Genomic DNA, 13,413 nt, shown 5'->3' on the forward strand with positions numbered 1-13,413 from the left:
AAGAGTGAAGCGGAAGAAAGTGAAACACAGAAAACGGAAAAGAGTGAAGCAAAAGAAATTCAGTCAATTTTAAATGTAAGTGATAGTGATTAAAATTACGTAATCATCAAAGAGAAAAAAAGAAAATGTAAAAAAAAAATATAAAATATAAAAATAAAAAAAAAATAAGCTAAGTTATGTTAAAGTTCACTTAGTGTAAGTTAGAATAAGTTACGGTAGTGTTACGTTTATCGTAGTTAACCTCTCTACCTCCTCGCCGTCCGTCCGTCTCCTCTCTGCGTAGCAAAGACGAACAACACCTGCGCTGGAGTTTCTAAGGTAAAGTGACGCTAAAAACCCGTTTCTTATTTATCATTTTTTTGCTATTCTTCTTATTTAAATGTCTATTCTTCTTATTTACATGTCTATTATCTAATTTAGTGTTCATTATTCTCATGGGAAAATTATGTGTAGTAGTTTTTTAAGAAGTTATCATAGGTTTTTGGGCTCAACCACGGATTAATCCTATTTCAATGTATTCTTATGGGAAAATTCGTTTCGACATCCGAACAATTTCTACATCCGAAGTTGGTTCTGGAACGGATTAAATTCGTATGTAGAGGTTCCACTGTATATATATATATATATATATATATATATATATATATATATATATATATATATATATATATATATATATATATATATATATATTATATATATATAAGTTAAAAGATTAATGGCAGTCCAAAAAGAAGAGGAGAAAGAGCGGTGACAACCACTCCTCATCCGAGCCAAAAGCAAAGTGAGCTCAATCACAAGTGTGTGAGTGGAAGGGGTAGCAAAGCTACTCCGCCCCCCTAACTAGCAGGATGGGTAGTTAACCATCTCTAAACTTTAATGGCTCGTCCTTTCAGTTTTGCCGAAAGTAATACCCCTATTAAACAGCATTGGCTTGTATTCCAGTTACGGAACAATTAAAATTTACCAACAGCTACCATGTCATCTGATAGCCAAACAAACCTATGAAAAATTATACAGGAAGACTATTGCAGTGTAATATACATAAAAAATGCTTACTTACCTCTTCTTCAAGTAATTTCCTTAATTCCTGTTGACAATCCCTAAGGCGATCAGCATCTGCACTGTCAACTACCCATATGAGTCCATCTGTGCATTCAAAATAATTACGCCAGTATGAACGTAAAGAATTTTGACCTCCAACATCCCAAATGTTTAATTTGTACCTAAAAATTTCATTACAACAATTAGACTCCAAAAAGGTATTATACATCACTTCTGTACAAAATTGTCGTCACAAGAGATACTCTAGTTTCTTAAAACATACCCAATAGTTTATTGTGTGTAATGTATTATGTAACCAGAGGAGCCCAGGATACAGAAAAGAGCCCTTCCTTGGGTAGTACCACAACTTAGTACTGTACATGGAATACAAATTGGAAGGTGGACATTATTACTTATGCAAAATATTACAAATATCTTTTTTCTAACTATACAAACCTCAATTCTTTAAAAAGAGTATGACTTCATTGAAGCTTGAAAAGCCATTCAAATGTATAACTACTGACAGCTGGCGGGAAAGTCCTGCCCACCAGTCAATAAACAAGACATAATTTTGTCTCATAAGCAGGGGGTTTTGGGGTGGTTGAGGTAGGAAGCTAGTCACTTCTTGTGGAGAAGAAATGAAGGAGCTGAAGTCATGGACAGTTGAGTTCGAAGTTCTGAAACGAACTCCTGAACTGAAGAGAGGGAGATCCACTATTCTTCTAAATGACTTGTAGCACAAGCAAAGTCCTGTGATTTCCTTCTCACTTCATCAAGACTAGGCTAACCATAGATATTTGGGGTTGAAGCCTTACCTGGTGTCCATTCTGCCATTTGAGTGGGGCTCCCTTGAGAGGCCTGAAAACTTGTAAAATGTTTCCTGCAGCTTGAGCTCCCTAGGAGCGCTTCATGATCTTGATTCTTGCAGAGTCCACACATAAGGCCTAATTGAAAACTTGGTTCGATGGCTAAGTGGTATCCTTCTTCGTTAAGATTGAGATGATTCCTTGACATTCCCTGACAAAGGAAAAAACAACTGACCCAGATACCATTCGGTGTATGGGTACTTGGAATCGATCAGTTCACTGTTGTCAGTCAACCAACTTCCAAGTAACCTGAAAAACAGGAACACGGGCAGAAAGGAGAAAGCGTGTAGAATTCCTATGGATGTTGTAAGGAGTCCGCGAAGGCTGCTGACGGACTGGGACTGGAGCATAAATTGGAAGTTCCTGTCTAAGTGAATGCAGAGTTGGTTGGGCGATGTTGAAAATCTTAAGTAAGAAGCCTTTCCATCTAGCAGTGATGTAGAGATCGCAATTGGTCTAACACTGCATGCTGTCGACTGAGTGTGTTTGCTTGAACAGTCTTCCTGCCCTGATGAACCTTGCAAACAAGGCTACTTTGTTGTGTTGTCATCCCAAGAGAGTGCCCACTTGATAAGGGTCTGTAAAACAAGCTCATTCATCAACGAAAGTCACAATCGGAAACGTGTCATTTCTCAATGTACCGAGTACTGTACTGCAGTTTGCCAAACCTAGTTGGTAAGTAGTAACATTACAGGCTTTACTGGTAGTTGAAAATCAAGTGTCTTTCTTTTGTGAACCCCTTCACCTAGATGATCATGTAACCTAGGTATATCCATCCTCCTTGGATTTGTCTGTGAACGGCAGGATTCTTGGGGGTTGGGTTTGAGTGGAATTCTCCTGGAGATGAAATTATCAGTCAGTCACCAAGCCCGATCAAACCACATTTTCTATTCAACTGAAACAAGGTAGAGAATTTCCTGGATGCTTGCCAGTAATGCTTCCAAATCCTGAAGCAACCGCTGGAATGGAAGCCTGTGTAGTATGGGTTCCCCAATAACAAGTTAAGATTTAGAAAACATTGTTACTGTCCAGCTGGAATTTCTGGTCATGTGGGAGCAACTGCGCTAGCCCCTCATATTTGCTGAAATGAATGTTCAATGTATTATTAGCATAATTCAGTCCTCTATTTCTGTATAGCCATGTGGCTGGATTACAGATTGAACACGATTCTTGAATTGTGGTAAAAAGAGGTCAACTTCTTTGATCCTTGAGTACTGCGTCCTGGAGGGGAGAAAGGGCAATCTGATTTTCAAGAAAACCCAAGAGTTGAGGTGAACAAGAATACTCGGGGTGAAAAGCAGTCTGAAGTTTTGTTTTGAATGGAAAAATAAAGCCTAGAAGAGAAGGACAGACCGAAGGAGGAGAATCAGATGTACAGTACTGTATATATCCTTCAGGTTTAGGAAGTAGGAGAAATCTTCCTACTGGAAGACTATGGTACTTGTCGTCTTACTTTAAAAAGTAAGAAAATTGGTCACCAGGCGCCAGTTCACATCTAAACAGGAGGAGTTGACTGTAAAGGCTTGGATGATTTCAAGCAACTCTTACAGTTTCTCTCCTCAAGAGGGAGATAGTGCAGAACTGAGATAATTCCTTTCAGGAAAAGGATCTTAATACATTCTCGCCTACTTTGTGAGGTAAGACGATACATTCAGGGAACACACCTATCCCAAAATAGATGAATTAGTACATGGTACAGATTCTACAGAGCAAGAAAACTACTGGCTCTCTGCCTGTCCAGAACTGCAAAGTTCAAATACTATACAGTATATGACTGCACCTAAGCAAAGGTTGAGTAAGCTGCCGCCAGACTGATCCTCAGAGCAGCATTCTGTGATAGGATATTACAGGCCTGAGAAGGATGTGTCCCATGTACCTGAGTCTTACACTAGTCCCTGTTTTCAGTGCAGGATTTGCTAAATCGATGACCTTGGTGTTGGCGTTGCCAAAGTGTCTGGGAATATTCTGAGGTAGAAGAGGGACAATGGCTTGGTCTTGTACAAAGCCCAGTGTTGGTGATAAAAGCTTGAGCTCTTGTACATAGTGACAAACCTCTTCCCTGGGATTAAGTTCAGGTAGATCTATCCCTCCAATGAAAGTCAGGGTAAGTATTGCTTATCGGTTTCCCAATGAGAGAGAGATACCGTAAGAAAATCGTCACCCTTTATTCCTAACATGAGTGTTTGTGCTCATTCTCGTAAGAACTGAGCACAGGTAGTCGGTGTGTTGTAGTGGTTAGCAGACAGTTGATGGCAAAAACTTGCAGGCAGTCAATCAGGATGCCAACCTCATTCCACTACCATACAATTATGCGCACGGCAACAGAAGAATCCATCAGGAAAAAAAATCAAAGCAATATGGGCCATAGGCACCACCCCTTATTTTAGTTTAGTTCTGGGCAAGGGGCAAGGGGACTGAACAGTAAGTTTAGAGCTTCCCTAGGATTTTTTCATGGGAACAGATATGGCAACTCAGGGAAGAACTTGTTTTTATTTTGAAAACTTTCAGGATGGAGTTATTAACATTTGCTGAGGAATGAGTGATCTATGTGAAAAGGACAAAATGTTAAAGATTACATAAAAAAATGAATAATTATTTCTAACAGCAAATTTCATTCAAAGAAATAAAAAAAAAAAAATATCCTGTCATGGAAAAAGAAATAAAGGGTACCCACTAATCTGGCATAAAACTATTACTGTATAACAATCTGCCAAAAATAACAGTCAACAGAAGTACAATCTGGTTCTGTCAACAGCTTCTTGTTAATATCCTTAACTATCATGAATCATCATCATCTCCTCCTATGCCAATTGACACAAAGGGCCTCGGATAGATTTCGCCAGTCATCTCTATCTTGAGCTTTAAAATTAATACTTCTCCATTCATCATCTCATACTTCATGCTTCATACTCCTCCGCCATGTAGGCCTGGGTCTTCCAACTCTTCTAGTGCCTTGTGCAGCCCAGTTGAAAGTTTGGTGAATTAATCTCTCTTGGGGAGTGCGAAGAGCATGCATAAACCATCTCCATCTACCCTTCACCATGATCTCGTCCACATATGGTACTCGAGTAATCTCTCTTATAGTTTCATTTCTAAACCTGTCCTGCCATTTAACTCTCAATATTCTTCTGAAGGCTTTGTTCTCAAATCTACAAAATCTATTGAATATGGTTTCATTGTCATACCAAGACTCATATCCATACAGCAACACCGATCTCATTAAACTGATATCTAGCCTGATTTCTATGTAATTACAGGGGATTTGATTTCTAAATTTTACTTAACCTAGCCATTGTCTGATTTGCTTTTTTCAATCTTTCAATAAACTCCAATTTTAAAGATCCTGTATTGGATATTATGGTTCTTCAATCTTTAAACGATTCCACTTCATTAATTCTTTCTCCTTCCAATGATATTTCATCTTACATTGCATAGTCCGTTCCCATCATCTCTGCCTTTCTTCCATTTATCTTAAGCCCAACCTCCTGTGATATTTCATGCAATCTGGTAAGCAAACTTTACAAATCCTGTGGTGTTCTGCTAATTAGGACAGCGTCATCAGCATACTCTAGGTCAGCTAATTTCCTGTAACCAATCCAATCCAATCCTTCTCCATCATCCCTAACTGTTCTATGCATTACAATATCCATGAGGAGGATAAAAAACATAGGTGACAACACATTCCCTTAGCGTACTCCATTGTACACTGGAAATTCATCTGATAGAACTCCACTAACATTAACTTTGCACTTGCTATGCTCATGAACAGACAATCAAATTTACAGATTTATGAGGAACTTAATAATAATGCAGGATTCTCCACAAAATTGGCCGGTATACACTATCAAAGGCTTTTTCAGTCCACAAATACCATAAAAATTATAAATTTGAAAGTACAGTAATTTGTATTTCTCCTAATGATACAAACCTGTAGCTATTTATAGGGGCATTACTTTCGTCAAAGCTAAAAGGAGAGTTAACTACCCATACCAATAATTAGTGGGGGGGGGGGGTAAGGGGTAGTTAGCTACCTCTCTCACTCACACACCTGTGTCTGTGCTTCACTTTGCTTTGAGGTAGGACTTTAGATGGGGATATCTGAATAAATCTGCATAAATAGCTACAGGTTTGTGTTGTAAGGAAAAATACAAATTACTTCCATATTTGTCATTAGTTTTGTAACTGTAATACAAACCTACAATATTTATAGGGGTTGACTCACCCATTAGGTGAGTGGATGTCCCTGCCAATCTGGCTTTTTGGCTTTACGAGGGTATTACTTTTTTCATGTAGGTTAGTAGAAAAAAATAAGGAAACCCTAACACCTCGCCAAACCTTACTATGCATGGTCTGCGGCCTACACAAGCTGTGTATTAAGACACTAGCATGTGACTCAAAAAAAAGTTATTCCGAGTCCATAGGAATCAATTGAGTTTACCAAGACATTCCCAATACCACCTCGCCAGGGTATGGGGACGCAACAGTATTGACACAATACTCGGTAACACAAGGTAGGACCTTGGATGCTGATTTCCCCATGAGAGGGGAGGATGAAGAAAAATTTTATTTTCATTAGTAAAATAAATTTTTGAATATACTTACCCGATAATCATGTAGCTGTCAACTCTGTTGCCGACAGAAATCTACGGTCGGGATACGCCAGCGATCGCTATACAGGTGGGGGTGAACACAACAGCGCCATCTGTGGTCAGGTACTCCAGTACTTCTTGTCAACACCACCTCAATTTTTTCCTCGGTCCACTGGTTCTCTATGGGGAGGAAGGGTGGGTCAATTAAATCATGATTATCGGGTAAGTATATTCAAAAATTTATTTTACTAATGAAAATAACATTTTTCAATATTAATCTTACCCGATAATCATGTAGCTGATTCACACCCAGGGTGGTGGGTGGAGACCAGCATACATGTTAACAAAGAAGCTAAGTATCCCGTATTTTATTTTATTAGTTATTCAAAAATAACATAAAATAAATAAGTACCTGGTAAGGAAGACGACTTGAACCATTACTCTGCCTTTATTAAGTACGTCTTCCTTACTGAGCGTAGCGGTCCTCTTAGGATGCTGAACGACTCTTAGGTGCTGAAGTATAAAGGGCTGCAACCCATACTAAAGGACCTCATCACAACCTTTAACCTCGGCGCTTCTCAAGAAAGAATTGACCACCCGCCAAATCAACAAGGATGTGGAAGGCTTCTTAGCCGACCGTACAACCCATAAAAAGTATTCAAGAGAAAGGTTAAAAGGGTTATGGGATTATGGGAATGTAGTGGCTGAGCCCCCGCCTACTACTGCATTCGTTGCTACGAATGGTCCCAGGGTGTAGCAGTTCTCGTAAAGAGACTGGACATCTTTGAGATAGAATGATGCGAACACTGACTTGCTTCTCCAATAGGTTGCATCCATAACACTCTGCAGAGAACGGTTCTGTTTGAAGGCCACTGAAGTAGCCACAGCTCTCACTTCATGTGTCCTTACCTTCAGCAAAGCAAGGTCTTCTTCCTTCAGATGAGAATGTGCTTCCCTAATCAGGAGCCTGAATAGGTAAGAAACTGAGTTCTTAGACCTTGGAAGAGAAGGCTTCTTGATATCACACCATAAGGCTTCTGATTGTCCTCGTAAAGGTTATGACCTTTTTAGATAGTACCTAAGAGCTCTAACTGGGCAAAGTACTCTCTCCAGTTCGTCCCCCACCAAGTTGGACAGGCTTGGGATCTCGAACGACTTAGGCCAAGGACGTGAAGGAAGCTCGTTTAGCAAAAAACCGAGCTGCAAGGAACATGTAGCCGTTTCAGATGTGAAAACTATGTTCCTGCTGAAGGCGTGGATCTCACTTACTCTTTTAGCTGTTGTCAAGCACACGAGGAAAAGAGTTTTTAATGTGAGGTCCTTAAAAGAGGCTGATTGGAGAGGTTCAAATCTTGATGACATAAGGAACCTTAGGACCACGTCTAGATTCCAGCCTGGAGTGGACAACCGACGTTCCTTTGAGGTCTCAAAAGACCTAAGGAGGTCCTGTAGATCTTTGTTGGTGGAAAGATCCAAGCCTGTGTGGCGGAAAACCGCTGCCAACATACTTCTGTAACCCTTAATCGTAGGAGCTGAAAGGGATCTTACGTTCCTTAGATGTAACAGGAAGTCAGCAATCTGGGTTACAGTGGTACTGGTTGAGGAAACTGCATTGGCCTTGTACCAGCTTCGGAAGACTTCCCCTTTAGACTGATAGACTCTGAGAGTGGATGTCCTCCTTGCTCTGGCAATCGCTCTGGCTGCCTCCTTCAAAAAGCCCCTAGCTCTTGAGAGTCTTTCGAAAGTCTGAAGGCAGTCAGACGAAGAGCGTGGAGGTTTGGGTGTACCTTCTTTACGTGAAGTAGACGTAGAAGGTCCACTCCTAGAGGAAGAGTCCTGGGAATGTCGACCAGCCATTGCAGTACCTCTATGAACCATTCTCTCGCGGGCCAGAGCGGAGCCAACCAACGTCAGCTGTGTCCCTTTGCGAGAGGCGAACTTCTGAAGTACCCTGTTGACAATCTTGAACGGCGGGAATGCATACAGGTCGAGATGGGACCAATCCAGCAGAAAAGCATCCACGTGAAATGCTGCTGGGTCTGGAATCGGAGAACAATACAACGGGAGCCTCTAGGTTATCGAGGTAGCGAACAGATCTATGGTTGGCTGACCCCACAGGGCCCAAAGTCTGCTGCAAACATTCTTGTGAAGGGTCCACTCTGTGGGGATGACCTGACCCTTCCGGCTAAGGCGATCTGCCATGACATTCATATCGCCCTGAATGAACCTCGTTACCAGCGTGAGCTTTCGATCTTTTGACCAGATGAGGAGGTCCCTTGCGATCTAGAACAACTTCCACGAATGAGTCGCTCCCTGCTTGGAGATGTAAGCCAAGGCTGTGGTGTTGTCAGAGTCCACCTCCACCACCTTGTTAAGCTGGAGGGACTTGAAGTTTATCAAGGCCAGATGAACCGCCAACAGCTCCTTGCAATAGATGTGAAGTGTCCTTAGCTCCTGATTCCATGTTCCCGAGCATTCCTGTCCGTCCAAAGTCGCACCCCAGCCCGTGTCTGATGCGTCAGAGAAGAGACGGCGGTCGGGTTTCTGAACAGCCAAAGGTAGACTTCCTTGAGAAGAAAGCTGTTCTTTCACCACGTGAGAGTAGACCTCCTCTCTTCGGAAACAGGAACTGAGACCGTCTCTAGCGTCATGTCCTTTATCCAGTGAGCCGCTAGATGATACTGAAGGGGGAGGAGGTGGCGTCTCCCTAACTCGATGAACAGGGCCAGCGATGAAAGTGTCCCTGTTAGACTCATCCACTACCTGACTGAGCATCGGTTCCTTCTCAGCATGCTCTGGATGCATTCTAGGGCTTAGTAGATCCTTGGGGCCGACGGAAAAGCCCGAAAAGCTCGACTCTGAAGATCCATACCCAGGTAGACAATGGTCTGGGATGGGACGAGCTGGGACTCCTCAAAATTGACCAGGAGGCCCAGTTCCTTGGTCAGATCCATAGTCCATCTGAGAATCTCCAGACAGCGACGACTTGTGGGAGCTCTTAAAAGCTAGTCGTCTGACGGAGCCGGACACAAGATCATGGTACTGCTGCACAGTCTGTGAACTGTCAACCATGGGGAAGCGAGGAAGTACAGCGACAACCCGAAGCTGTCTAGACTGTCTGGGTCGTACAGACAACTCCTTATCGGGTTGCTGAGGTTGCCGCACTGCGTCACAACAAGTCACTTCTGCTGGTTGTTGAACGTCTTCCCAGTGACACACTGACTCCGTAAACAAAAAAATCCTCTAACAAGGACTAAGCTTGGACTGCATGTCTTGCAACAAAGCTCAAGGTCTATGGGAGCAGGTGTGGTAACAGACAGGGTTAGCGACTGAAGTGGAACCATTACCCTCCCTGGAAGCATGTTATGCTTAAATAAAAGTCCATAGGAGGCTAAGCAGCTAAAGGCTCCTCTCCAAATGACAGAGTCCTCAAGGGAATATCAGAAGGAGGGAGAATAGCACTTTCTCATCTACAGGAACCATATCCGAGAAAAGCTAAGTTCTCTCAGTGAGGGTTTCACTGGTGCAAAAGCAGGAGACTAGAAGGCAACGTTATGAAACTGCTTGACAGTCTAGTGAGTTGGCAACAACCAAAGATGTGTGACTGAGGAGCATGCGGTAAGGTATGCAGAGCATGCTGTATGCAGAGCATGCTGTATGTAGAGCATGCTGTAAGGTAAGCAGAGCATGTTGCATGGCGTGCGGCTTATGCTGCATGGGATGAGGCTCATGCTGCATGGGATGAGGCTCATGCTGCATGGTATGAGGCTCATGCTGCATGGGATGAGGCTCATGCTGCATGGGATGAGGCTCATGCTGCAAGGGATGAGGCTCATGCCGCATGCGTTGAGGAGGATGCCGCATAGTATGAGGCTCCTGCCTCATGGGTTGAGGCGGTTGCCGCATAGCATGAGGCTCCTGCCTCATGGTTTGAGGAGGATGCCGCATAGCATGAGGCTCCTCATAGCATGAGACTCCTGCCTCATGGGTTGAGGAGGATGCCGCATAGCATGAGGCTCCTGCCTCATGGGTTGAGGAGGATGCCGCATAGCATGAGGCTCCTGCCTCATGGGTAGAGGAGGTTGCCGCATAGCATGAGGCTCCTGCCTCATGGGTTGAGGAGGATGCCGCATAGCATGAGGCTCCTCATAGCATGAGGTCCCTGCCTCATGGGTTGAGGAGGATGCCGCATAGCATGAGGCTCCTGCCTCATGGGTTGAGGAGGATGCCGCATAGCATGAGGCTCCTGCCTCATGGTTTGAGGAGGATGCCGCATAGCATGAGGCTCCTCATAGCATGAGGCTCCTGCCTCATGGTTAGAGGAGGTTGCCGCATAGCATGAGGTTCCTGCCTCAAGAGTTGCGTCTGCCTCAAGGGTTGAGGAGGTAGCTGCGCAGAGAGAGGCTCTTGCCTCAAGAGTTGAGGTTCTTGCCTCAAGAGTTGAGGTTCTTGCCTCAAGAGTTGAGGCTCTTGCCTCAAGAGTTGAGGCTCTTGCCTCAAGAGTTGAGGTTCTTGCCTCAAGAGTTGAGGCTCTTGCCTCAAGAGTTGAGGCGGTTGCCGCATAGCCTGAGGCTGCTGCCTCAAGGATGGTGGAGGTTGCTGCAACGCATGAGGCTGCTGCCTCAAGGATGGAGGAGGTTGCCGCAACGCATGAGGCTCCTGCCTCAAGGGAAGAGGAGGTTGCTGCAAAGCATGAGGCTCCTGCCTCAAGGGTTGAGGAGGTTGCCGCATAGCAAGAGGCTCCTGCCTCAAGGAAAGTGGAGGTTGCTGCATAGCGCTGGTACCTGGCAACTCCCAATGCGGCAGCTCACGCATGGAGGCAGGAGGAGCCTCAACATCATACGTCTGGCAGGGTGGACTGCGCAGAGGTGGAGGAGCGCTCGCAGGAGGAGGTGTGCTAACCTTCTCTGCCTGAAACTCCTGCATCAACACCGCAAGCTGAGACTGCATTGTCTGCAGCATAGACCACTAGAGTCTAAGAAAGACAACAACAAACGGAGCTACTGTCCGTTGAGACTGAGGGTCTAAAACAGCTGGTGCGGCAACAGACGGAGTTACTGCCTGTTGCGGTACCACCTTGCCTCTCTGGGAGGTGTGCAGTTGTCGTACTGCAGCAAGTCCGAACTGACCCAGTGCTAATGGCTCCACCTAGGAGTTGGACTTGCGCGGAAGGGACCGACTTGCACTTAAAAGCTGCAAGATTTGGTCCATGGTTTCTGCGAGAAACCTCTTCCGCAGACGAGGAATAAATGGGCTCTCTCGTCTTTGTGTGGGTGGGGTGATCACGTCGGCTACGTGAGTTGGTTACACCCGAAACCACGGAGGGAAACGTCTGTTCGTCGATCAAGGCCTGATGAACCCATAAGTCCTTCGACGTTACTTCTCCCCTGGGCTTGGGAGCTTGTAAGAGGTCCCAGACTAGGCGAACAACTGGCACGAACAGACGAACCCTCGAACGCAACACTGTAACACTTTGCGCTTATCACTTTATCACTTTTGATTTTCTGTTTGCACTTATTTCACTGAACTCGAAACTTTAAGTGGTTTGTACCTGAAACACGCAATTCTATCCTTCATTAAAAGTTAGTAATTGCGAAAACAGTATTACAATGTAACAGAAAAACATAATGAAAGATAAATAATTCAGTGGCTGGAAAAGAGACTAAACACTAGATCAAATAAACTACGTTTAAAATCTCTCACCGCATAAAGCCTGGGAACAAGAATAAAACTCTAGAAACGTTTACCTTCTTCCCCTAAAGAGACTAGGGAGAAGAACAAAAACGATAACAACGTTACCCGCTTGAACGAAACCTTTATCCTCCTCTCTCTCCCTCCGTCTCTATCTCTCTCTCTCTCTCTCTTGACTTAGAACCTGAGAGATGAGCCCAATTATATATATCGTTAAAACATATTATTGTTAAAGGAAAAAAAAACTGAAAGATTTCCCAAATAAAAAGTTCCTTTATTAGAATTAAAACCATTTAAGCTAAGAAAGAATGAACAAAACGCTAGAATCGGTTTACTCTTACTGCAACGTGACACCGTGAATACTCTCTCTCTATCGTAACGATAGAGCGCAAGTTGAACGTTCTGAACGTCAACAACTGCAGAGACAAAACAAAACGTTAGTTCAACTTTGAAAACAGTACGAGACTATCTAAGAAATTCTTTCAAAAACATTAAAATAGCATAATATGTTAACAGGTAAAAACGAAATGACGGGCTCAATGTTAATTAACTTCGGTTCCAAGAAAAGACCGCCTACTATTAGGAAAGGTCGAATATAAACAAATATAAAAATTAATTTTAATAAGTTTATAATAAAAGGAAGTTAATCGAAGAGGCCTATAAAAGGCGGAGAGATATAAAATAAATCTATAACTTTTGTTAAGCAAAATTAAGAAAGAGAGTCTATACTCTCTTCGACACCAACACTTCCGTCTAAGGGAAGGGTCGGCCATTAAAAGTGAAAGAGAGTTCATACTCTCTTCGTCACCAAAATTAAATAAAAAATTAAATCAAATTAATTCCAAAAACTTGCTAAGCTAATGATAAAGCTTCCTGAATAGCGAAGGCTAAACTCTAGAGCAAATACATCACCAAATCGTGAGCAATAACTCCAGAATCAACAGCGTATCCATGTAGGTCTAGCCGGAGGCACGACAGAGGAAAAATTGAGGTGGTGTTGACAAGAAGTACTGGAGTACCTGACCACAGATGGCGCTGTTGTGTTCACCCCCACCTGTATAGCGATCGCTGGCGTATCCCGACCGTAGATTTCTGTCGGCAACAGAGTTGACAGCTACATGATTATCGGGTAAGATTAATATTGAAAAAAAATGAGACATTCACTCCTTTTCATTCACACAAACTAAAACCAGGTAACCAGTGTCCTTAACCTTCTGCTACTT

The 13,413-nt window shown here is 43.3% G+C and overlaps 1 protein-coding gene across 1 annotated transcript in view; it reads right to left on the minus strand.

Annotated features, from left to right (window-relative positions):
* The window catches only part of Arl2 (ADP ribosylation factor-like 2), a 93,103-nt gene that overhangs the window by 42,947 nt on the left and 36,743 nt on the right, over nucleotides 1–13,413 (minus strand). The window contains exon 3 of the mRNA XM_068389643.1: nucleotides 1,064–1,226. Within this exon, the coding sequence (XP_068245744.1) occupies nucleotides 1,064–1,226 (163 nt within the window). The remainder of the gene's footprint in view (nucleotides 1–1,063; nucleotides 1,227–13,413) is intronic.

The sequence above is a fragment of the Palaemon carinicauda genome, chromosome 16 (assembly GCF_036898095.1).
Source record: "Palaemon carinicauda isolate YSFRI2023 chromosome 16, ASM3689809v2, whole genome shotgun sequence".
NCBI lineage: Eukaryota > Metazoa > Arthropoda > Malacostraca > Decapoda > Palaemonidae > Palaemon > Palaemon carinicauda.